Here is a 27,052-nt window from a genome sequence, read left to right as displayed (position 1 = left end):
ACAGCAGCCACAGATGCCCCATCATACAGCAGCCACAGATGGCCCATCATACAGCAGCCACAGATGCCCCATCATACAGCAGCCACAGATGCCCCATCATACAGCAGCCACAGATGCCCCATCATACAGCATCCACAGATGGCCCATCATACAGCAGCCACAGGTGGCCCATCATACAGCAGCCACAGATGGCCCATCATACAGCAGCCACAGATGCCCCATCATACAGCATCCACAGATGGCCCATCATACAGCAGCCACAGGTGGCCCATCATACAGCAGCCACAGATGGCCCATCATACAGCAGCCACAGATGCCCCATCATAAAGCAGCTACAGATGCCCCATCATACAGCAGCCACAGATGGACTATCACACAGCAGCCACAGATGCCCCATCATACAGCAGCCACAGATGCCCCATCATACAGCAGCCACAGATGCCCCATCATACAGCATCCACAGATGGCCCATCATACAGCAGCCACAGATGGCCCATCATACAGCAGCCACAGATGCCCCATCATAAAGCAGCTACAGATGCCCCATCATACAGCAGCCACAGATGGACTATCACACAGCAGCAACAGATGGCCCATCATACAGCAGCCACAGATGCCCCATCATACAGCAGCCACAGATGCCCCATCATACAGCAGCCACAGATGCCCCATCATAAAGCAGCCACAGATGCCCCATCATACAGCAGCCACAGATGCCCCATCATACAGCAGCCACAGATGGCCCATAATACAGCAGCCACAGATGCCCCATCATACAGCAGCCACAGATGCCCCATCATAAAGCAGCCACAGATGCCCCATCATACAGCAGTCACAGATGGCCCATCATACAGCAGCCACAGATGCCCCATCATACAGCAGCCACAGATGCCCCATCATACAGCAGCCACAGATGCCCCATCATACAGCAGCCACAGATGGCCCATCATACAGCAGCCACAGATGCCCCATCATACAGCAGCCACAGATGGCCCATCATACAGCAGCCACAGATGCCCCATCATACAGCATCCACAGATGGCCCATCATACAGCAGCCACAGATGCCCCATCATACAGCAGCCACAGATGCCCCATCATACAACAGCCACAGATGGCCCATCGTACAGCAGCCACAGATGCCCCATCATACAGCAGCCACAGATGCCCCATCATACAGCAGCCACAGATGCCCCATCATACAGCATCCACAGATGGCCCATCATACAGCAGCCACAGATGGCCCATCATACAGCAGCCACAGATGCCCCATCATAAAGCAGCTACAGATGCCCCATCATACAGCAGCCACAGATGGACTATCACACAGCAGCCACAGATGCCCCATCATACAGCAGCCACAGATGCCCCATCATAAAGCAGCCACAGATGCCCCATCATACAGCAGCTACAGATGCCCCATCATACAGCAGCCACAGATGCCCCATCATACAGCAGCCACAGATGCCCCATCATACAGCATCCACAGATGGCCCATCATACAGCAGCCACAGATGGCCCATCATACAGCAGCCACAGATGCCCCATCATAAAGCAGCTACAGATGCCCCATCATACAGCAGCCACAGATGGACTATCACACAGCAGCCACAGATGGCCCATCATACAGCAGCCACAGATGCCCCATCATACAGCAGCCACAGATGCCCCATCATACAGCAGCCACAGATGCCCCATCATAAAGCAGCCACAGATGCCCCATCATACAGCAGCCACAGATGCCCCATCATACAGCAGCCACAGATGGCCCATAATACAGCAGCCACAGATGCCCCATCATACAGCAGCCACAGATGCCCCATCATAAAGCAGCCACAGATGCCCCATCATACAGCAGTCACAGATGGCCCATCATACAGCAGCCACAGATGCCCCATCATACAGCAGCCACAGATGCCCCATCATACAGCAGCCACAGATGCCCCATCATACAGCAGCCACAGATGGCCCATCATACAGCAGCCACAGATGCCCCATCATACAGCAGCCACAGATGGCCCATCATACAGCAGCCACAGATGCCCCATCATACAGCATCCACAGATGGCCCATCATACAGCAGCCACAGATGCCCCATCATACAGCAGCCACAGATGCCCCATCATACAGCAGCCACAGATGCCCCATCATAAAGCAGCCACAGATGCCCCATCATACAGCAGTCACAGATGGCCCATCATACAGCAGCCACAGATGCCCTATCATACAGCAGCCACAGATGGCCCATCATACAGCAGCCACAGATGCCCCATCATACAGCAGCCACAGATAGCCCATCATACAGCAGCCACAGATGCCCCATCATACAGCAGCCACAGATGCCCCATCATACAGCAGCCACAGATGCCCCATCATACAGCATCCACAGATGGCCCATCATACAGCAGCCACAGGTGGCCCATCATACAGCAGCCACAGATGGCCCATCATACAGCAGCCACAGATGCCCCATCATACAGCATCCACAGATGGCCCATCATACAGCAGCCACAGGTGGCCCATCATACAGCAGCCACAGATGGCCCATCATACAGCAGCCACAGATGCCCCATCATAAAGCAGCTACAGATGCCCCATCATACAGCAGCCACAGATGGACTATCACACAGCAGCCACAGATGCCCCATCATACAGCAGACACAGATGCCCCATCATACAGCAGCCACAGATGCCCCATCATACAGCATCCACAGATGGCCCATCATACAGCAGCCACAGATGGCCCATCATACAGCAGCCACAGATGCCCCATCATAAAGCAGCTACAGATGCCCCATCATACAGCAGCCACAGATGGACTATCACACAGCAGCCACAGATGGCCCATCATACAGCAGCCACAGATGCCCCATCATACAGCAGCCACAGATGCCCCATCATACAGCAGCCACAGATGCCCCATCATAAAGCAGCCACAGATGCCCCATCATACAGCAGCCACAGATGCCCCATCATACAGCAGCCACAGATGGCCCATAATACAGCAGCCACAGATGCCCCATCATACAGCAGCCACAGATGCCCCATCATAAAGCAGCCACAGATGCCCCATCATACAGCAGTCACAGATGGCCCATCATACAGCAGCCACAGATGCCCCATCATACAGCAGCCACAGATGCCCCATCATACAGCAGCCACAGATGCCCCATCATACAGCAGCCACAGATGGCCCATCATACAGCAGCCACAGATGCCCCATCATACAGCAGCCACAGATGGCCCATCATACAGCAGCCACAGATGCCCCATCATACAGCATCCACAGATGGCCCATCATACAGCAGCCACAGATGCCCCATCATACAGCAGCCACAGATGCCTCATCATACAACAGCTACAGATGGCCCATCGTACAGCAGCCACAGATGCCCCATCATACAGCAGCCACAGATGCCCCATCATACAGCAGCCACAGATGCCCCATCATACAGCATCCACAGATGGCCCATCATACAGCAGCCACAGATGGCCCATCATACAGCAGCCACAGATGCCCCATCATAAAGCAGCTACAGATGCCCCATCATACAGCAGCCACAGATGGACTATCACACAGCAGCCACAGATGCCCCATCATACAGCAGCCACAGATGCCCCATCATAAAGCAGCCACAGATGCCCCATCATACAGCAGCTACAGATGCCCCATCATACAGCAGCCACAGATGCCCCATCATACAGCAGCCACAGATGGCCCATCATACAGCAGCCACAGATGCCCCATCATACAGCAGCCACAGATGCCCCATCATACAGCAGTCACAGATGGCCCATCATACAGCAGCCACAGATGCCCCATCATACAGCAGCCACAGATGCCCCATCATACAGCAGCCACAGATGCCCCATCATACAGCAGTCACAGATGGCCCATCATACAGCAGCCACAGATGCCCCATCATACAGCAGCCACAGATGCCCCATCATACAGCAGCCACAGATGGCCCATCATACAGCAGCCACAGATGCCCCATCATACAGCAGCCACAGATGCCCCATCATACAGCAGCCACAGATGCCCCATCATACAGCAGCCACAGATGGCCCATCATACAGCAGCCACAGATGCCCCATCATACAGCAGCCACAGATGGCCCATCATACAGTAGCCAGAGATGCCCCATCATACAGCAGCCACAGATGCCCCATCATACAGCAGCCACAGATGCCCCATCATACAGCAGCCACAGATGCCCCATCATACAACAGCCACAGATGCCCCATCATACAGCAGCCACAGATGCCCCATCGTACAGCAGCCACAGATGCCCCATCATATAGCAGCCACAGATGTCCCATCATACAGCAGCCACAGAAGCCCCATCATACAGCAGCCACAGATGCCCCATCATACAGCAGCCACAGATGCCCCATCATACAGCATCCACAGATGGCCCATCATACAGCAGCCACAGATGGCCCATCATACAGCAGCCACAGATGCCCCATCATAAAGCAGCTACAGATGCCCCATCATACAGCAGCCACAGATGGACTATCACACAGCAGCCACAGATGGCCCATCATACAGCAGCCACAGATGCCCCATCATACAGCAGCCACAGATGCCCCATCATACAGCAGCCACAGATGCCCCATCATAAAGCAGCCACAGATGCCCCATCATACAGCAGCCACAGATGCCCCATCATACAGCAGCCACAGATGGCCCATAATACAGCAGCCACAGATGCCCCATCATACAGCAGCCACAGATGCCCCATCATAAAGCAGCCACAGATGCCCCATCATACAGCAGTCACAGATGGCCCATCATACAGCAGCCACAGATGCCCCATCATACAGCAGCCACAGATGCCCCATCATACAGCAGCCACAGATGCCCCATCATACAGCAGCCACAGATGGCCCATCATACAGCAGCCACAGATGCCCCATCATACAGCAGCCACAGATGGCCCATCATACAGCAGCCACAGATGCCCCATCATACAGCATCCACAGATGGCCCATCATACAGCAGCCACAGATGCCCCATCATACAGCAGCCACAGATGCCCCATCATACAGCAGCCACAGATGGCCCATCGTACAGCAGCCACATATGTCCCATCGTACAGCAGCCACAGATGCCCCATCATACAGCAGCCACAGATGCCCCATCATACAGCAGCCACAGATGCCCCATCATACAGCAGCCACAGATGCCCCATCATAAAGCAGCCACAGATGCCCCATCATACAGCAGTCACAGATGGCCCATCATACAGCAGCCACAGATGCCCCATCATACAGCAGCCACAGATGGCCCATCATACAGCAGCCACAGATGCCCCATCATACAGCAGCCACAGATGGCCCATCATACAGCAGCCACAGATGCCCCATCATACAGCAGCCACAGATGCCCCATCATACAGCAGCCACAGATGCCCCATCATACAGCATCCACAGATGGCCCATCATACAGCAGCCACAGATGGCCCATCATACAGCAGCCACAGATGGCCCATCATACAGCAGCCACAGATGCCCCATCATAAAGCAGCTACAGATGCCCCATCATACAGCAGCCACAGATGGACTATCACACAGCAGCCACAGATGCCCCATCATACAGCAGCCACAGATGCCCCATCATACAGCAGCCACAGATGCCCCATCATACAGCATCCACAGATGGCCCATCATACAGCAGCCACAGATGGCCCATCATACAGCAGCCACAGATGCCCCATCATAAAGCAGCTACAGATGCCCCATCATACAGCAGCCACAGATGGACTATCACACAGCAGCCACAGATGGCCCATCATACAGCAGCCACAGATGCCCCATCATACAGCAGCCACAGATGCCCCATCATACAGCAGCCACAGATGCCCCATCATACAGCAGCCACAGATGCCCCATCATACAGCAGCCACAGATGCCCCATCATACAGCAGCCACAGATGGCCCATCATACAGCAGCCACATATGGCCCATCATACAGCAGCCACAGATGCCCCATCATACAGCAGCCACAGATGGCCCATCATACAGCAGCCACAGATGCCCCATCATACAGCATCCACAGATGGCCCATCATACAGCAGCCACAGATGCCCCATCATACAGCAGCCACAGATGCCCCATCATACAACAGCCACAGATGGCCCATCGTACAGCAGCCACAGATGCCCCATCATACAGCAGCCACAGATGCCCCATCATACAGCAGCCACAGATGCCCCATCATACAGCAGCCACAGATGCCCCATCATACAGCAGCCACAGATGCCCCATCATACAGCAGCCACAGATGCCCCATCATAAAGCAGCCACAGATGCCCCATCATACAGCAGTCACAGATGGCCCATCATACAGCAGCCACAGATGCCCCATCATACAGCAGCCACAGATGGCCCATCATACAGCAGCCACAGATGCCCCATCATACAGCAGCCACAGATGGCCCATCATACAGCAGCCACAGATGCCCCATCATACAGCAGCCACAGATGCCCCATCATACAGCAGCCACAGATGCCCCATCATACAACAGCCACAGATGCCCCATCATACAGCATCCACAGATGGCCCATCATACAGCAGCCACAGATGGCCCATCATACATCAGCCACAGATGCCCCATCATAAAGCAGCTACAGATGCCCCATCATACAGCAGCCACAGATGGACTATCACACAGCAGCCACAGATGCCCCATCATACAGCAGCCACAGATGCCCCATCATAAAGCAGCCACAGATGCCCCATCATACAGCAGCTACAGATGCCCCATCATACAGCAGCCACAGATGCCCCATCATACAGCAGCCACAGATGGCCCATCATACAGCAGCCACAGATGCCCCATCATACAGCAGCCACAGATGCCCCATCATACAGCAGTCACAGATGGCCCATCATACAGCAGCCACAGATGCCCCATCATACAGCAGCCACAGATGCCCCATCATACAGCAGCCACAGATGCCCCATCATACAGCATCCACAGATGGCCCATCATACAGCAGCCACAGATGGCCCATCATACAGCAGCCACAGATGCCCCATCATACAGCAGTCACAGATGGCCCATCATACAGCAGCCACAGATGCCAGATCATACAGCAGCCACAGATGCCCCATCATACAGCAGCCACAGATGCCCCATCATACAGCATCCACAGATGGCCCATCATACAGCATCCACAGATGGCCCATCATACAGCAGCCACAGATGCCCCATCATAAAGCAGCTACAGATGCCCCATCATACAGCAGCCACAGATGGACTATCACACAGCAGCCACAGATGCCCCATCATACAGCAGCCACAGATGCCCCATCATAAAGCAGCCACAGATGCCCCATCATACAGCAGCTACAGATGCCCCATCATACAGCAGCCACAGATGCCCCATCATACAGCAGCCACAGATGGCCCATCATACAGCAGCCACAGATGCCCCATCATACAGCAGCCACAGATGCCCCATCATACAGCAGTCACAGATGGCCCATCATACAGCAGCCACAGATGCCCCATCATACAGCAGCCACAGATGCCCCATCATACAGCAGCCACAGATGCCCCATCATACAGCAGTCACAGATGGCCCATCATACAACAGCCACAGATGCCCCATCATACAGCAGCCACAGATGCCCCATCATACAGCAACCACAGATGGCCCATCATACAGCAGCCACAGATGCCCCATCATACAGCAGCCACAGATGCCCCATCATACAGCAGCCACAGATGCCCCATCATACAGCAGCCACAGATGGCCCATCATACAGCAGCCACAGATGCCCCATCATACAGCAGCCACAGATGGCCCATCATACAGCAGCCACAGATGCCCCATCATACAGCAGCCACAGATGCCCCATCATACAGCAGCCACAGATGCCCCATCATACAGCAGCCACAGATGCCCCATCATACAACAGCCACAGATGTCCCATCATACAGCAGCCACAGATGCCCCATCACACAGCAGCCACAGATGCCCCATCATACAGCAGCCACAGATGCCCCATCATACAGCAGCCACAGAAGCCCCATCATACAGCAGCCACAGATGCCCCATCATACAGCAGCCACAGATGCCCCATCATACAGCATCCACAGATGGCCCATCATACAGCAGCCACAGATGGCCCATCATACAGCAGCCACAGATGCCCCATCATAAAGCAGCTACAGATGCCCCATCATACAGCAGCCACAGATGGACTATCACAGAGCAGCAACAGATGGCCCATCATACAGCAGCCACAGATGCCCCATCATACAGCAGCCACAGATGCCCCATCATACAGCAGCCACAGATGCCCCATCATAAAGCAGCCACAGATGCCCCATCATACAGAAGCCACAGATGCCCCATCATACAGCAGCCACAGATGGCCCATAATACAGCAGCCACAGATGCCCCATCATACAGCAGCCACAGATGCCCCATCATAAAGCAGCCACAGATGCCCCATCATACAGCAGCCACAGATGCCCCATCATACAGCAGCCACAGATGTCCCATCATACAGCAGCCACAGAAGCCCCATCATACAGCAGCCACAGATGCCCCATCATACAGCATCCACAGATGGCCCATCATACAGCAGCCACAGATGGCCCATCATACAGCAGCCACAGATGCCCCATCATAAAGCAGCTACAGATGCCCCATCATACAGCAGCCACAGATGGACTATCACACAGCAGCCACAGATGGCCCATCATACAGCAGCTTCAGATGCCCCATCATACAGCAGCCACAGATGCCCCATCATACAGCAGCCACAGATGCCCCATCATAAAGCAGCCACAGATGCCCCATCATACAGCAGCCACAGATGCCCCATCATACAGCAGCCACAGATGGCCCATAATACAGCAGCCACAGATGCCCCATCATACAGCAGCCACAGATGCCCCATCATAAAGCAGCCACAGATGCCCCATCATACAGCAGTCACAGATGGCCCATCATACAGCAGCCACAGATGCCCCATCATACAGCAGCCACAGATGCCCCATCATACAGCAGCCACAGATGCCCCATCATACAGCAGCCACAGATGGCCCATCATACAGCAGCCACAGATGCCCCATCATACAGCAGCCACAGATGGCCCATCATACAGCAGCCACAGATGCCCCATCATACAGCATCCACAGATGGCCCATCATACAGCAGCCACAGATGCCCCATCATACAGCAGCCACAGATGCCCCATCATACAGCAGCCACAGATGGCCCATCGTACAGCAGCCACAGATGCCCCATCGTACAGCAGCCACAGATGCCCCATCATACAGCAGCCACAGATGCCCCATCATACAGCAGCCACAGATGCCCCATCATACAGCAGCCACAGATGCCCCATCATACAGCAGCCACAGATGCCCCATCATAAAGCAGCCAAAGATGCCCCATCATACAGCAGTCACAGATGGTCCATCATACAGCAGCCACAGATGCCCCATCATACAGCAGCCACAGATGGCCCATCATACAGCAGCCACAGATGCCCCATCATACAGCAGCCACAGATGGCCCATCATACAGCAGCCACAGATGCCCCATCATACAGCAGCCACAGATGCCCCATCATACAGCAGCCACAGATGCCCCATCATACAGCATCCACAGATGGCCCATCATACAGCAGCCACAGATGGCCCATCATACAGCAGCCACAGATGGCCCATCATACAGCAGCCACAGATGCCCCATCATAAAGCAGCTACAGATGCCCCATCATACAGCAGCCACAGATGGACTATCACACAGCAGCCACAGATGCCCCATCATACAGCAGCCACAGATGCCCCATCATACAGCAGCCACAGATGCCCCATCATACAGCATCCACAGATGGCCCATCATACAGCAGCCACAGATGGCCCATCATACAGCAGCCACAGATGCCCCATCATAAAGCAGCTACAGATGCCCCATCATACAGCAGCCACAGATGGACTATTACACAGCAGCCACAGATGGCCCATCATACAGCAGCCACAGATGCCCCATCATACAGCAGCCACAGATGCCCCATCATACAGCAGCCACAGATGCCCCATCATAAAGCAGCCACAGATGCCCCATCATACAGCAGCCACAGATGCCCCATCATACAGCAGCCACAGATGGCCCATAATACAGCAGCCACAGATGCCCCATCATACAGCAGCCACAGATGCCCCATCATAAAGCAGCCACAGATGCCCCATCATACAGCAGTCACAGATGGCCCATCATACAGCAGCCACAGATGCCCCATCATACAGCAGCCACAGATGCCCCATCATACAGCAGCCACAGATGCCCCATCATACAGCAGCCACAGATGGCCCATCATACAGCAGCCACAGATGCCCCATCATACAGCAGCCACAGATGGCCCATCATACAGCAGCCACAGATGCCCCATCATACAGCATCCACAGATGGCCCATCATACAGCAGCCACAGATGCCCCATCATACAGCAGCCACAGATGCCCCATCATACAACAGCCACAGATGGCCCATCGTACAGCAGCCACAGATGCCCCATCATACAGCAGCCACAGATGCCCCATCATACAGCAGCCACAGATGCCCCATCATACAGCAGCCACAGATGCCCCATCATACAGCAGCCACAGATGCCCCATCATATAGCAGCCACAGATGCCCCATCATAAAGCAGCCACAGATGCCCCATCATACAGCAGTCACAGATGGCCCATCATACAGCAGCCACAGATGCCCCATCATACAGCAGCCACAGATGGCCCATCATACAGCAGCCACAGATGCCCCATCATACAGCAGCCACAGATGCCCCATCATACAGCAGCCACAGATGCCCCATCATACAGCAGCCACAGATGCCCCATCATACAGCAGCCACAGATGCCCCATCATACAGCATCCACAGATGGCCCATCATACAGCAGCCACAGATGGCCCATCATACATCAGCCACAGATGCCCCATCATAAAGCAGCTACAGATGCCCCATCATACAGCAGCCATAGATGGACTATCACACAGCAGCCACAGATGCCCCATCATACAGCAGTCACAGATGGCCCATCATACAGCAGCCACAGATGCCCCATCATACAGCAGCCACAGATGGCCCATCATACAGCAGCCACAGATGCCCCATCATACAGCAGCCACAGATGCCCCATCATACAGCAGCCACAGATGCCCCATCATACAGCAGCCACAGATGCCCCATCATACAGCATCCACAGATGGCCCATCATACAGCAGCCACAGATGGCCCATCATACATCAGCCACAGATGCCCCATCATAAAGCAGCTACAGATGCCCCATCATACAGCAGCCATAGATGGACTATCACACAGCAGCCACAGATGCCCCATCATACAGCAGCCACAGATGCCCCATGATAAAGCAGCCACAGATGCCCCATCATACAGCAGCCACAGATGGCCCATCATACAGCAGCCACAGATGCCCCATCATACAGCAGCCACAGATGCCCCATCATACAGCAGTCACAGATGGCCCATCATACAGCAGCCACAGATGCCCCATCATACAGCAGCCACAGATGCCCCATCATACAGCAGCCACAGATGCCCCATCATACAGCATCCACAGATGGCCCATCATACAGCAGCCACAGATGGCCCATCATACAGCAGCCACAGATGCCCCATCATACAGCAGTCACAGATGGCCCATCATACAGCAGCCACAGATGCCCCATCATACAGCAGCCACAGATGCCCCATCATACAGCAGCCACAGATGCCCCATCATACAGCATCCACAGATGGCCCATCATACAGCAGCCACAGATGGCCCATCATACAGCAGCCACAGATGCCCCATCATAAAGCAGCTACAGATGCCCCATCATACAGCAGCCACAGATGGACTATCACACAGCAGCCACAGATGCCCCATCATACAGCAGCCACAGATGCCCCATCATAAAGCAGCCACAGATGCCCCATCATACAGCAGCTACAGATGCCCCATCATACAGCAGCCACAGATGCCCCATCATACAGCAGCCACAGATGGCCCATCATACAGCAGCCACAGATGCCCCATCATACAGCAGCCACAGATGCCCCATCATACAGCAGTCACAGATGGCCCATCATACAGCAGCCACAGATGGCCCATCATACAGCAGCCACAGATGCCCCATCATACAGCAGCCACAGATGCCCCATCATACAGCAGCCACAGATGCCCCATCATACAGCAGCCACAGATGCCCCATCATACAACAGCCACAGATGTCCCATCATACAGCAGCCACAGATGCCCCATCATACAGCAGCCACAGATGCCCCATCATACAGCAGCCACAGATGCCCCATCATACAGCAGCCACAGAAGCCCCATCATACAGCAGCCACAGATGCCCCATCATACAGCAGCCACAGATGCCCCATCATACAGCATCCACAGATGGCCCATCATACAGAAGCCACAGATGGCCCATCATACAGCAGCCACAGATGCCCCATCATAAAGCAGCTACAGATGCCCCATCATACAGCTGCCACAGATGGACTATCACACAGCAGCCACAGATGGCCCATCATACAGCAGCCACAGATGCCCCATCATACAGCAGCCACAGATGCCCCATCATACAGCAGCCACAGATGCCCCATCATAAAGCAGCCACAGATGCCCCATCATACAGCAGCCACAGATGCCCCATCATACAGCAGCCACAGATGGCCCATAATACAGCAGCCACAGATGCCCCATCATACAGCAGCCACAGATGCCCCATCATAAAGCAGCCACAGATGCCCCATCATACAGCAGTCACAGATGGCCCATCATACAGCAGCCACAGATGCCCCATCATACACCAGCCACAGATGCCCCATCATACAGCAGCCACAGATGCCCCATCATACAGCAGCCACAGATGGCCCATCATACAGCAGCCACAGATGCCCCATCATACAGCAGCCACAGATGGCCCATCATACAGCAGCCACAGATGCCCCATCATACAGCATCCACAGATGGCCCATCATACAGCAGCCACAGATGCCCCATCATACAGCAGCCACAGATGCCCCATCATACTGCAGCCACAGATGCCCCAACATACAGCAGCCACAGATGCCCCATCATAAAGCAGCCACAGATGCCCCATCATACAGCAGTCACAGATGGCCCATCATACAGCAGCCACAGATGCCCCATCATACAGCAGCCACAGATGGCCCATCATACAGCAGCCACAGATGCCCCATCATACAGCAGCCACAGATGGCCCATCATACAGCAGCCACAGATGCCCCATCATACAGCAGCCACAGATGCCCCATCATACAGCAGCCACAGATGCCCCATCATACAGCATCCACAGATGGCCCATCATACAGCAGCCACAGATGGCCCATCATACAGCAGCCACAGATGGCCCATCATACAGCAGTCACAGATGCCCCATGATAAAGCAGCTACAGATGCCCCATCATACAGCAGCCACAGATGGACTATCACACAGCAGCCACAGATGCCCCATCATACAGCAGCCACAGATGCCCCATCATACAGCAGCCACAGATGCCCCATCATACAGCATCCACAGATGGCCCATCATACAGCAGCCACAGATGGCCCATCATACAGCAGCCACAGATGCCCCATCATAAAGCAGCTACAGATGCCCCATTATACAGCAGCCACAGATGGACTATCACACAGCAGCCACAGATGGCCCATCATACAGCAGCCAAAGATGCCCCATCATACAGCAGCCACAGATGCCCCATCATACAGCAGCCACAGATGCCCCATCATAAAGCAGCCACAGATGCCCCATCATACAGCAGCCACAGATGCCCCATCATACAGCAGCCACAGATGGCCCATAATACAGCAGCCACAGATGCCCCATCATACAGCAGCCACAGATGCCCCATCATAAAGCAGCCACAGATGCCCCATCATACAGCAGTCACAGATGGCCCATCATACAGCAGCCACAGATGCCCCATCATACAGCAGCCACAGATGCCCCATCATACAGCAGCCACAGATGCCCCATCATACAGAAGCCACAGATGGCCCATCATACAGCAGCCACAGATGCCCCATCATACAGCAGCCACAGATGGCCCATCATACAGCAGCCACAGATGCCCCATCATACAGCATCCACAGATGGCCCATCATACAGCAGCCACAGATGCCCCATCATACAGCAGCCACAGATGCCCCATCATACAGCAGCCACAGATGGCCCATCGTACAGCAGCCACAGATGCCCCATCATACAGCAGCCACAGATGCCCCATCATACAGCAGCCACAGATGCCCCATCATACAGCAGCCACAGATGCCCCATCATACAGCAGCCACAGATGCCCCATCATACAGCAGCCACAGATGCCCCATCATAAAGCAGCCACAGATGCCCCATCATACAGCAGTCACAGATGGCCCATCATACAGCAGCCACAGATGCCCCATCATACAGCAGCCACAGATGGCCCATCATACAGCAGCCACAGATGCCCCATCATACAGCAGCCACAGATGGCCCATCATACTGCAGCCACAGATGCCCCATCATACAGCAGCCACAGATGCCCCATCATACAGCAGCCACAGATGCCCCATCATACAGCATCCACAGATGGCCCATCATACAGCAGCCACAGATGGCCCATCATACAGCAGCCACAAATGCCCCATCATAAAGCAGCTACAGATGCCCCATCATACAGCAGCCACAGATGGACTATCACACAGCAGGCACAGATGCCCCATCATACAGCAGCCACAGATGCCCCATCATAAAGCAGCCACAGATGCCCCATCATACAGCAGCTACAGATGCCCCATCATACAGCAGCCACAGATGCCCCATCATACAGCAGCCACAGATGGCCCATCATACAGCAGCCACAGATGCCCCATCATACAGCAGCCACAGATGCCCCATCATACAGCAGTCACAGATGGCCCATCATACAGTAGCCACAGATGCCCCATCATACAGCAGCCACAGATGCCCCATCATACAGCAGCCACAGATGCCCCATCATACAGCATCCACAGATGGCCCATCATACAGCAGCCACAGATGGCCCATCATACAGCAGCCACAGATGCCCCATCATACAGCAGTCACAGATGGCCCATCATACAGCAGCCACAGATGCCCCATCATACAGCAGCCACAGATGCCCCATCATACAGCAGCCACAGATGCCCCATCATACAGCATCCACAGATGGCCCATCATACAGCAGCCACAGATGGCCCATCATACAGCAGCCACAGATGCCCCATCATAAAGCAGCTACAGATGCCCCATCATACAGCAGCCACAGATGGACTATCACACAGCAGCCACAGATGCCCCATCATACAGCAGCCACAGATGCCCCATCATAAAGCAGCCACAGATGCCCCATCATACAGCAGCTACAGATGCCCCATCATACAGCAGCCACAGATGCCCCATCATACAGCAGCCACAGATGGCCCATCATACAGCAGTCACAGATGGCCCATCATACAGCAGCCACAGATGCCCCATCATACAGCAGCCACAGATGCCCCATCATACAGCAGCCACAGATGCCCCATCATACAGCAGTCACATATGGCCCATCATACAGCAGCCACAGATGCCCCATCATACAGCAGCCACAGATGCCCCATCATACAGCAGCCACAGATGGCCCATCATACAGCAGCCACAGATGCCCCATCATACAGCAGCCACAGATGCCCCATCATACAGCAGCCACAGATGCCCCATCATACAGCAGCCACAGATGGCCCATCATACAGCAGCCACAGATGCCCCATCATACAGCAGCCACAGATGGCCCATCATACAGCAGCCACAGATGCCCCATCATACAGCAGCCACAGATGCCCCATCATACAGCAGCCACAGATGCCCCATCATACAGCAGCCACAGATGCCCCATCATACAGCAGCCACAGATGCCCCATCATACAACAGCCACAGATGCCCCATCATACAGCAGCCACAGATGCCCCATCATACAGCAGCCACAGATGCCCCATCATACAGCAGCCACAGATGCCCAATCATACAGCAGCCACAGAAGCCCCATCATACAGCAGCCACAGATGCCCCATCATACAGCAGCCACAGATGCCCCATCATACAGCAGCCACAGATGGCCCATCATACAGCAGCCACAGATGCCCCATCATAAAGCAGCTACAGATGCCCCATCATACAGCAGCCACAGATGGACTATCACACAGCAGCCAGAGATGGCCCATCATACAGCAGCCACAGATGCCCCATCATACAGCAGCCACAGATGCCCCATCATACAGCAGCCACAGATGCCCCATCATAAAGCAGCCACAGATGCCCCATCATACAGCAGCCACAGATGCCCCATCATACAGCAGCCACAGATGGCCCATAATACAGCAGCCACAGATGCCCCATCATACAGCAGCCACAGATGCCCCATCATAAAGCAGCCACAGATGCCCCATCATACAGCAGCCACAGATGGACTATCACACAGCAGCCAGAGATGGCCCATCATACAGCAGCCACAGATGCCCCATCATACAGCAGCCACAGATGCCCCATCATACAGCAGCCACAGATGCCCCATCATACAGCAGTCACAGATGGCCCATCATACAGCAGCCACAGATGTCCCATCATACAGCAGCCACAGAAGCCCCATCATACAGCAGCCACAGATGCCCCATCATACAGCAGCCACAGATGGCCAATCATACAGCAGCCACAGATGCCCCATCATACAGCAGCCACAGATGGCCCATCATACAGCAGCCACAGATGCCCCATCATACAGCATCCACAGATGGCCCATCATACAGCAGCCACAGATGCCCCATCATACAGCAGCCACAGATGCCCCATCATACAGCAGCCACAGATGCCCCATCATACAGCAGCCACAGATGGCCCATTATACAGCAGCCACAGATGCCCCATCATACAGCAGCCACAGATGCCCCATCATACAGCAGCCACAGATGCCCCATCATACAGCAGCCACAGATGCCCCATCATACAGCAGCCACAGATGCCCCATCATACAGCAGCCACAGATGCCCCATCATAAAGCAGCCACAGATGCCCCATCATACAGCAGTCACAGATGGCCCATCATACAGCAGCCACAGATGCCCCATCATACAGCAGCCACAGATGGCCCATCATACAGCAGCCACAGATGCCCCATCATACAGCAGCCACAGATGGCCCATCATACAGCAGCCACAGATGCCCCATCATACAGCAGCCACAGATGCCCCATCATACAGCAGCCACAGATGCCCCATCATACAGCATCCACAGATGCCCCATCATACAGCAGCCACAGATGGCCCATCATACAGCAGCCACAGATGCCCCATCATAAAGCAGCTACAGATGCCCCATCATACAGCAGCCATAGATGGACTATCACACAGCAGCCACAGATGCCCCATCATACAGCAGCCACAGATGCCCCATCATAAAGCAGCCACAGATGCCCCATCATACAGCAGCTACAGATGCCCCATCATACAGCAGCCACAGATGCCCCATCATACAGCAGCCACAGATGGCCCATCATACAGCAGCCACAGATGCCCCATCATACAGCAGCCACAGATGCCCCATCATACAGCAGTCACAGATGGCCCATCATACAGCAGCCACAGATGCCCCATCATACAGCAGCCACAGATGCCCCATCATACAGCAGCCACAGATGCCCCATCATACAGCAGTCACAGATGGCCCATCATACAGCAGCCACAGATGCCCCATCATACAGCAGCCACAGATGCCCCATCATACAGCAGCCACAGATGGCCCATCATACAGTAGCCACAGATGCCCCATCATACAGCAGCCACAGATGCCCCATCATACAGCAGCCACAGATGCCCCATCATACAGCAGCCACAGATGGCCCGTCATACAGCAGCCACAGATGCCCCATCATACAGCAGCCACAGATGGCCCATCATACAGCAGCCACAGATGCCCCATCATACAGCAGCCACAGATGCCCCATCATACAGCAGCCACAGATGACCCATCATACAGCAGCCACAGATGGCCCATCATACAGCAGCCACAGATGGCCCATCATACAGCAGCCACAGATGCCCCATCATAAAGCATCTACAGATGCCCCATCATACAGCAGCCACAGATGGACTATCACACAGCAGCTAGAGATGGCCCATCATACAGCAGCCACAGATGCCCCATCATACAGCAGCCACAGATGCCCCATCATACAGCAGCCACAGATGCCCCATCATAAAGCAGCCACAGATGCCCCATCATACAGCAGCCACAGATGCCCCATCATACAGCAGCCACAGATGGCCCATAATACAGCAGCCACAGATGCCCCATCATACAGCAGCCACAGATGCCCCATCATAAAGCAGCCACAGATGCCCCATCATACAGCAGTCACAGATGGCCCATCATACAGCAGCCACAGATGTCCCATCATACAGCAGCCACAGAAGCCCCATCATACAGCAGCCACAGATGCCCCATCATACAGCAGCCACAGATGGCCAATCATACAGCAGCCACAGATGCCCCATCATACAGCAGCCACAGATGGCCCATCATACAGCAGCCACAGATGCCCCATCATACAGCATCCACAGATGGCCCATCATACAGCAGCCACAGATGCCCCATCATACAGCAGCCACAGATGCCCCATCATACAGCAGCCACAGATGCCCCATTATACAGCAGCCACAGATGGCCCATTATACAGCAGCCACAGATGCCCCATCATACAGCAGCCACAGATGCCCCATCATACAGCAGCCACAGATGCCCCATCATACAGCAGCCACAGATGCCCCATCATACAGCAGCCACAGATGCCCCATCATACAGCAGCCACAGATGCCCCATCATAAAGCAGCCACAGATGCCCCATCATACAGCAGTCACAGATGGCCCATCATACAGCAGCCACAGATGCCCCATCATACAGCAGCCACAGATGGCCCATCATACAGCAGCCACAGATGCCCCATCATACAGCAGCCACAGATGGCCCATCATACAGCAGCCACAGATGCCCCATCATACAGCAGCCACATATGCCCCATCATACAGCAGCCACAGATGCCCCATCATACAGTATCCACAGATGGCCCATCATACAGCAGCCACAGATGGCCCATCATACAGCAGCCACAGATGCCCCATCATAAAGCAGCTACAGATGACCCATCATACAGCAGCCATAGATGGACTATCACACAGCAGCCACAGATGCCCCATCATACAGCAGCCACAGATGCCCCATCATAAAGCAGCCACAGATGCCCCATCATACAGCAGCTACAGATGCCCCATCATACAGCAGCCACAGATGCCCCATCATACAGCAGCCACAGATGGCCCATCATACAGCAGCCACAGATGCCCCATCATACAGCAGCCACAGATGCCCCATCATACAGCAGTCACAGATGGCCCATCATACAGCAGCCACAGATGCCCCATCATACAGCAGCCACAGATGCCCCATCATACAGCAGCCACAGATGCCCCATCATACAGCAGTCACAGATGGCCCATCATACAGCAGCCACAGATGCCCCATCATACAGCAGCCACAGATGCCCCATCATACAGCAGCCACAGATGGCCCATCATACAGCAGCCACAGATGCCCCATCATACAGCAGCCACAGATGCCCCATCATACAGCAGCCACAGATGCCCCATCATACAGCAGCCACAGATGGCCCGTCATACAGCAGCCACAGATGCCCCATCATACAGCAGCCACAGATGGCCCATCATACAGCAGCCACAGATGCCCCATCATACAGCAGCCACAGATGCCCCATCATACAGCAGCCACAGATGACCCATCATACAGCAGCCACAGATGGCCCATCATACAGCAGCCACAGATGGCCCATCATACAGCAGCCACAGATGCCCCATCATACAGCAGCTACAGATGCCCCATCATACAGCAGCCACAGATGGACTATCACACAGCAGCCACAGATGGCCCATCATACAGCAGCCACAGATGCCCCATCATACAGCAGCCACAGATGCCCCATCATAAAGCAGCCACAGATGCCCCATCATACAGCAGCTACAGATGCCCCATCATACAGCAGCCACAGATGCCCCATCATACAGCAGCCACAGATGGCCCATCATACAGCAGCCACAGATGCCCCATCATACAGCAGCCACAGATGCCCCATCATACAGCAGTCACAGATGGCCCATCATACAGCAGCCACAGATGCCCCATCATACAGCAGCCACAGATGCCCCATCATACAGCAGCCACAGATGCCCCATCATACAGCAGTCACAGATGGCCCATCATACAGCAGCCACAGATGCCCCATCATACAGCAGCCACAGATGCCCCATCATACAGCAGCCACAGATGGCCCATCATACAGCAGCCACAGATGCCCCATCATACAGCAGCCACAGATGCCCCATCATACAGCAGCCACAGATGCCCCATCATACAGCAGCCACAGATGGCCCGTCATACAGCAGCCACAGATGCCCCATCATACAGCAGCCACAGATGGCCCATCATACAGCAGCCACAGATGCCCCATCATACAGCAGCCACAGATGCCCCATCATACAGCAGCCACAGATGACCCATCATACAGCAGCCACAGATGGCCCATCATACAGCAGCCACAGATGGCCCATCATACAGCAGCCACAGATGCCCCATCATAAAGCAGCTACAGATGCCCCATTATACAGCAGCCACAGATGGACTATCACACAGCAGCCACAGATGGCCCATCATACAGCAGCCACAGATGCCCCATCATACAGCAGCCACAGATGCCCCATCATACAGCAGCCACAGATGCCCCATCATACAGCAGCCACAGATGACCCATCATACAGCATCCACAGATGGCCCATCATACAGCAGCCACAGATGGCCCATCATACAGCAGCCACAGATGCCCCATCATAAAGCAGCTACAGATGCCCCATCATACAGCAGCCACAGATGGACTATCACACAGCAGCCACAGATGGCCCATCATACAGCAGCCACAGATGCCCCATCATACAGCAGCCACAGATGCCCCATCATACAGCAGCCACAGATGCCCCATCATACAGCAGCCACAGATGACCCATCATACAGCATCCACAGATGGCCCATCATACAGCAGCCACAGATGGCCCATCATACAGCAGCCACAGATGCCCCATCATAAAGCAGCTACAGATGCCCCATCATACAGCAGCCACAGATGGACTATCACACCAGCCACAGATGGCCCATCATACAGCAGCCACAGATGCCCCATCATACAGCAGCCACAGATGCCCCATCATACAGCAGCCACAGATGCCCCATCATAAAGCAGCCACAGATGCCCCATCATACAGCAGCCACAGATGCCCCATCATACAGCAGGCACAGATGGCCCATAATACAGCAGCCACAGATGCCCCATCATACAGCAGCCACAGATGCCCCATCATAAAGCAGCCACAGATGCCCCATCATACAGCAGTCACAGATGGCCCATCATACAGCAGCCACAGATGCCCCATCATACAGCAGCCACAGATGCCCCATCATACAGCAGCCACAGATGCCCCATCATACAGCAGCCACAGATGGCCCATCATACAGCAGCCACAGATGCCCCATCATACAGCAGCCACAGATGGCCCATCATACAGCAGCCACAGATGCCCCATCATACAGCATCCACAGATGGCCCATCATACAGCAGCCACAGATGCCCCATCATACAGCAGCCACAGATGCCCCATCATACAGCAGCCACAGATGCCCCATCATACAGCAGCCACAGATGCCCCATCATACAGCAGCCACAGATGCCCCATCATACAGCAGCCACAGATGGCCCATCATACAGCAGCCACAGATGCCCCATCATACAGCAACCACAGATGCCCCATCATAAAGCAGCCACAGATGCCCCATCATACAGCAGTCACAGATGGCCCATCATACAGCAGCCACAGATGCCCCATCATACAGCAGCCACAGATGCCCCATCATACAGCAGCCACAGATGCCCCATCATACAGCAGCCACAGATGGCCCATCATACAGCAGCCACAGATGCCCCATCATACAGCAGCCACAGATGGCCCATCATACAGCAGCCACAGATGCCCCATCATACAACATCCACAGATGGCCCATCATACAGCAGCCACAGATGCCCCATCATACAGCAGCCACAGATGCCCCATCATACAGCAGCCACAGATGCCCCATCATACAGCAGTCACAGATGGCCCATCATACAGCAGCCACAGATGCCCCATCATACAGCAGCCACAGATGCCCCATCATACAGCAGCCACAGATGCCCCATCATACAGCAGCCACAGATGGCCCATCATACAGCAGCCACAGATGCCCCATCATAAAGCAGCTACAGATGGCCCATCATACAGCAGCCACAGATGCCCCATCATACAGCAGCCACAGATGCCCCATCATACAGCAGCCACAGATGCCCCATCATACAGCAGCCACAGATGGCCCATCATACAGCAGCCACAGATGCCCCATCATACAGCAGCCACAGATGCCCCATCATACAGCAGTCACAAGTGAGCCTGTATAATATACCAGCAACAGACTCCCCATTATATTATACCAGCCACAGATGGCCCTGTATAATATACCAGTCACTGGTGCCCCATTGTAATATACCAGGCACAGATGCCCCTTTATAGTACTGCATGAACAGATCCTGCACCCTCTATAACACGTCAGCTATACTATGCTCCATTAGTGCCTTATACAGATATGCCATTAGCCCAACATGTGCCGCCGCCATAACAATGTGCCAATCACTGATGCCTGTAGAAGGGCCAGATGCACCATAATAACCTGCCCGGGGCATAATACCAGCTGTAAGATATTCTATGGTGGAGGAATCAGTTGCTCCCATTTTACGCCCGGTGTCGCCTGCTATGATTTTTTATATATTGATGTTGGGTGCAGTGTTTGGGCACTATATTGTGCTGCATGGTTCGTCTATGGCATTAACTCACTATCATCAAGATGGGAGGGAGATGGAATTGAGCAGTGCAGGGCACATGAGGGCAGGGGAGCGCTGCTATACTGGCATGGACCATGTGATGTATAGCAGGGACATGTGCCGACTAGCCGATTTGTACAGTCCGGACAGCTGATGGCCACAGACTTTTTTTTGATGGCTTTAAGTCGGAAACTGTGGGTTAAAACCTACACAATCATGAGGACCATAAGAAGAAAAGAAGCTGCTGCTGGGTTTCTACCCCGGGCTGGAAACATAATTTGGTTTAAGCATATTTCCATGCTCTTAGGGAGGTTATCATAGAGAAAAATTAAAATCCATAAAGACATCTCTGGGGAGGGAACATATCACCCTCACATTGAACATATGGGATTATTTATAACTGGGAAAGTGAGAAAGAGCGGACACTTCAACCTCCATTGTAGTAGGGCCCTCTTGCAGTGACTATGTAATTGCAGCAAAGATCTGCTCTGAGAGGCAGACACTAAGCCTGGGATTCATTTATTAAGAGGCGGAGTTATTGTGGGTTATAGTTAAACTAGATGTACTATTGGTGGAGGAAGGTTGAACTTGATGGACCTAGGTCTTTTTTCAACCCATGTAACTATGGAGAAGTACGCTTCCAAGGCAAGAGCTTCCACTGTTCAAAGGGCTTGTCTGAAACACTTTGGAGCCAGTGGCCAGTGATGAATATTGAGGTTTTCATCAATCCGAAATTTATGGGAGATATATTTTCGGTATTCTAGCGAAGGGACAAACATAACACATTCACTTACATCACTGTAAGGTCATTCTAATCCCTCTAACATAATATCATCCAGTGGATGATGCTATCCATGCCGTGTTTCTATAGAAAGGTAAAATTGTAATGGGAAACATGATGGCAATATCTACCGCCTGGGACCTCCAGTGGTTAAAATATTCTGAAAGCTAGGGATCTCATAAAATTCAAACAGACTTGGCACTTCCCACAACAAGCCCCCACATGAGTTCACCAAGGGGAGGTATGTGGGCGTAACCTTGATCTAATAAAAAGCAGAATTTGAGTTTTTGTATTTTAATTTGGGCTGCTGATTAAATGACAAACGACAATGAGATGAAGAATTGCTGGTTTAATGTCAAAAGTGTTTCGGAGTCACTCCAATGTCTTCTTCGGGACAACCACAAATAAAAGCAATGGATAACATATAAAAGGTTAAATACATGAAGAATTAAAAAAAAAGGCGTCAAGGAGAGGAGGGATGTGATGTGATATATAGTGTCATGTGGTCGAGGACAAAGTTCAAACATTAAAAGCGGATGTACCAAAGAAAACACATACAAATTATTTCATTATTAATTAAAGTCAGCAAAAGAATCGTCAAAAACAAAGAATTTTATTATAAATAAAGATGTAAGCAGCAAAAAGAAAAATTGAGTCCATGTGAATTTCTTTAAATAAATAAATTAAATATATTTATATATACTTTTTATCATGCGCATTTTTTTACTATATGCATACATTTTTTTCCAACATATGGGAACCCGTCACATTTGATGCCTATACTGACAGAAAGCCTCATGCCCTGCACAGATCCATCTGACATCGTTTCCTCGTAATATATTGAGTTCTAACCTGACACAAGACATTTAAAGAAATCACAAGGACACATTTTTCTTTTCGCTGCATAAATCTTTATATATAATAAAATTCTTTATCTTTTTACCGATTCTTTTGCTCACCTTATTTAATAATGATATGTTATGTATGTGTTTTTTCTGGCACATCCGCTTTTTATGTTTCAACTTTGTTCTTGACCACATGTAGCTGTATATCCGATCCCTCCTCTCTTTGTCTACCTGTCTACCTTTCCGGATTAAATATATAAAGTTTAACAGCTCTGTTCCTCTTGCTCTGTAAACTGCACCCCTGAAGGCATACGCTACCCCTAACGGGTGTCCAATCAGCCTGTATTGGTGGTGGCAGCTAGTAGTTCCTTTTGTTATTGTGGAGTTGGCAGTAATATTATCAGGATATATATATATATATATATATATATATATATATATATATACAGTGGTACAGTGGGGAAAATAAGTATTTGATACACTGACGATTTTGCAAGTTTTCTCACCTACAAAGAATGGAGAAGTCTGTAATTTTTATCATAGGTACACTTCACCTGTGAGAGACAGAATCTAAAAATAATAGCCAGAAAATCACATTGTATGATTTTTAAATAATTAAATTGCATTTTATTGCATGATTTTTGATATTTTATCACCTACCAACCAGCAAGAATTCTGGCTCTCAGAGACCTGTTAGTTTTTCTTTAAGAAGCCCTCCTACTCTGCACTCATTACCTGTATTATTTGCACCTGTTTAAACTTGTTACCTGTATAAAAGTAACCTGTCCACACACTCAATCAATCTCCAACCTCTCCACCATGGCCAAGACCAAAGAGCTGTCTAAAGACACCAGGGACAAAATTGTAGACCTGCACAATGCTTGGATGGGCTACAGGACAATAGGCAAGCAGCGTGGCACAATTATTAGAAAATGGAAGAAACACAAGATGACTGTCAATCTTCCTCAGTCTGTAGCTCCATGTAAGATCGTGGCTTGTAGGGTAAGGATGATTCTGAGAAAGGTCAGGAATAAGCACAGAACTACATGGGAGGACCTGGTCAATGACCTGAAGAGAGCTGGGACCACAGTCTCAAACATTACCGTTGGTAACACACTACGCTGTCATGGATTAAAATTCTGCAGGGCATGCAAGGTTCCCCTGCTCACGCACATGTCCAGGCCTGTTTTAAGTTTGCCAGTGATGATCTGGATGATCCAGAGGAGGCATGGAGAAGGTCATGTGGTCAGATGAGAACAGATGAGAACAAAATAGAACTTTTTGGTATCAACTCCACTCGCCATGTTTGGGGGAAGAAGGATGACTACAATCCCAAGAATCCCAAACGTGAAGCATGGTGGGGGAATGGGGGAAACATCATACTTTGGGGTGCTTTTCTGCTCTCCTTGTCCTGGGAGGTCTCCCCTTTTTCCGGCAGCTTTCAGTACAGTATGGTTGGAAGAGACCAAGCCCCAAAACAATGTGCCATCCACAGATGCCCTATTAACAATGTACCAACTACAGATGCACCCAAAAATCACCAGCTGTCAGGCAAAGACTTCCCCATAACAATGTGCCAACCCCAGATGCCCCCTTAACAATGTATTAGCAATAAATGCCTCCGTAGGTGCTAGACTCAAATGTCCCATAGTTGTGTGCTCATAACAATGTGGTGGCCACAGATGCCCAGTAACGATGTTATTACCAGTGCCATGTGGGTTTGCTCTGAAAATGACTCAGATCCATCACCGGAGAAACGATTGAAAAACAAAAATGGACATCAGCATAATGTCCTCTGGGGCGAGGGCGATGGCCGGTGTTACTGACCTGCAGCAGTCTGGAGGATGGATGTGGAGAATAGTAGTAGCAGCAGAGAAAACATGATGCTTCTGGTTGTCTCTAGCTGAGTGTTAGCATGTCCTGCCTGTCTGCCCTGTATATGGTGTATAGTGGTGGTGCAATGCCTATGTTGTCACAGCCGCTGGCCCCTGCTTATCAAGACTTTGGCTCACCTCCGCCCTGCCCCCTTGTCCTCAATGCTGTTTAGGAGAATTAGAGCTAAGCCTATGTTGTAATATAGCAAACAGGGAAGTGTTAAAAAAACAAGCAGAGCATTGTGCAAGCTGGCATGGGCATAGGATGGTCGTCACTACCTGGTTGTTAACAGTTACGCGAATGTAACATTGCAGACAATTAGGAGTAAGTGGTACTTAACAAACAACTATTTAACAAGATAAATATGTAGGCACGGTGTTAGGGGCAAGAGTGAACAATGACAGTACAGTAAAATATATGGCACAATCAGAACACAGTAATAATGTAAGGTGTCCCAACGAGGTAGTCGTGTGCGAGTTGT

General features: G+C 52.5%; 1 protein-coding gene across 1 annotated transcript in view; it reads right to left on the bottom strand.

The window, feature by feature from the left end:
* The window catches only part of LOC141153132 (properdin-like), a 46,832-nt gene extending 20,140 nt beyond the window's left edge, over positions 1–26,692 (bottom strand). The window contains exon 1 of the mRNA XM_073637822.1: positions 26,524–26,692. Coding sequence (XP_073493923.1) covers positions 26,524–26,578 — 55 coding nt within the window. The 5' untranslated portion in view covers positions 26,579–26,692. The remainder of the gene's footprint in view (positions 1–26,523) is intronic.
* Positions 26,693–27,052: the final 360 nt, after the last annotated feature.

Source organism: Phyllobates terribilis, unplaced genomic scaffold (genome assembly GCF_046119375.1).
Source record: "Phyllobates terribilis strain yellow unplaced genomic scaffold, ASM4611937v1 Scaffold_7__3_contigs__length_470593459, whole genome shotgun sequence".
Classification (NCBI taxonomy): domain Eukaryota; kingdom Metazoa; phylum Chordata; class Amphibia; order Anura; family Dendrobatidae; genus Phyllobates; species Phyllobates terribilis.
Note: the sequence above shows the minus strand (reverse complement) of the source record. Positions and strands in the feature narration are given on the sequence as shown.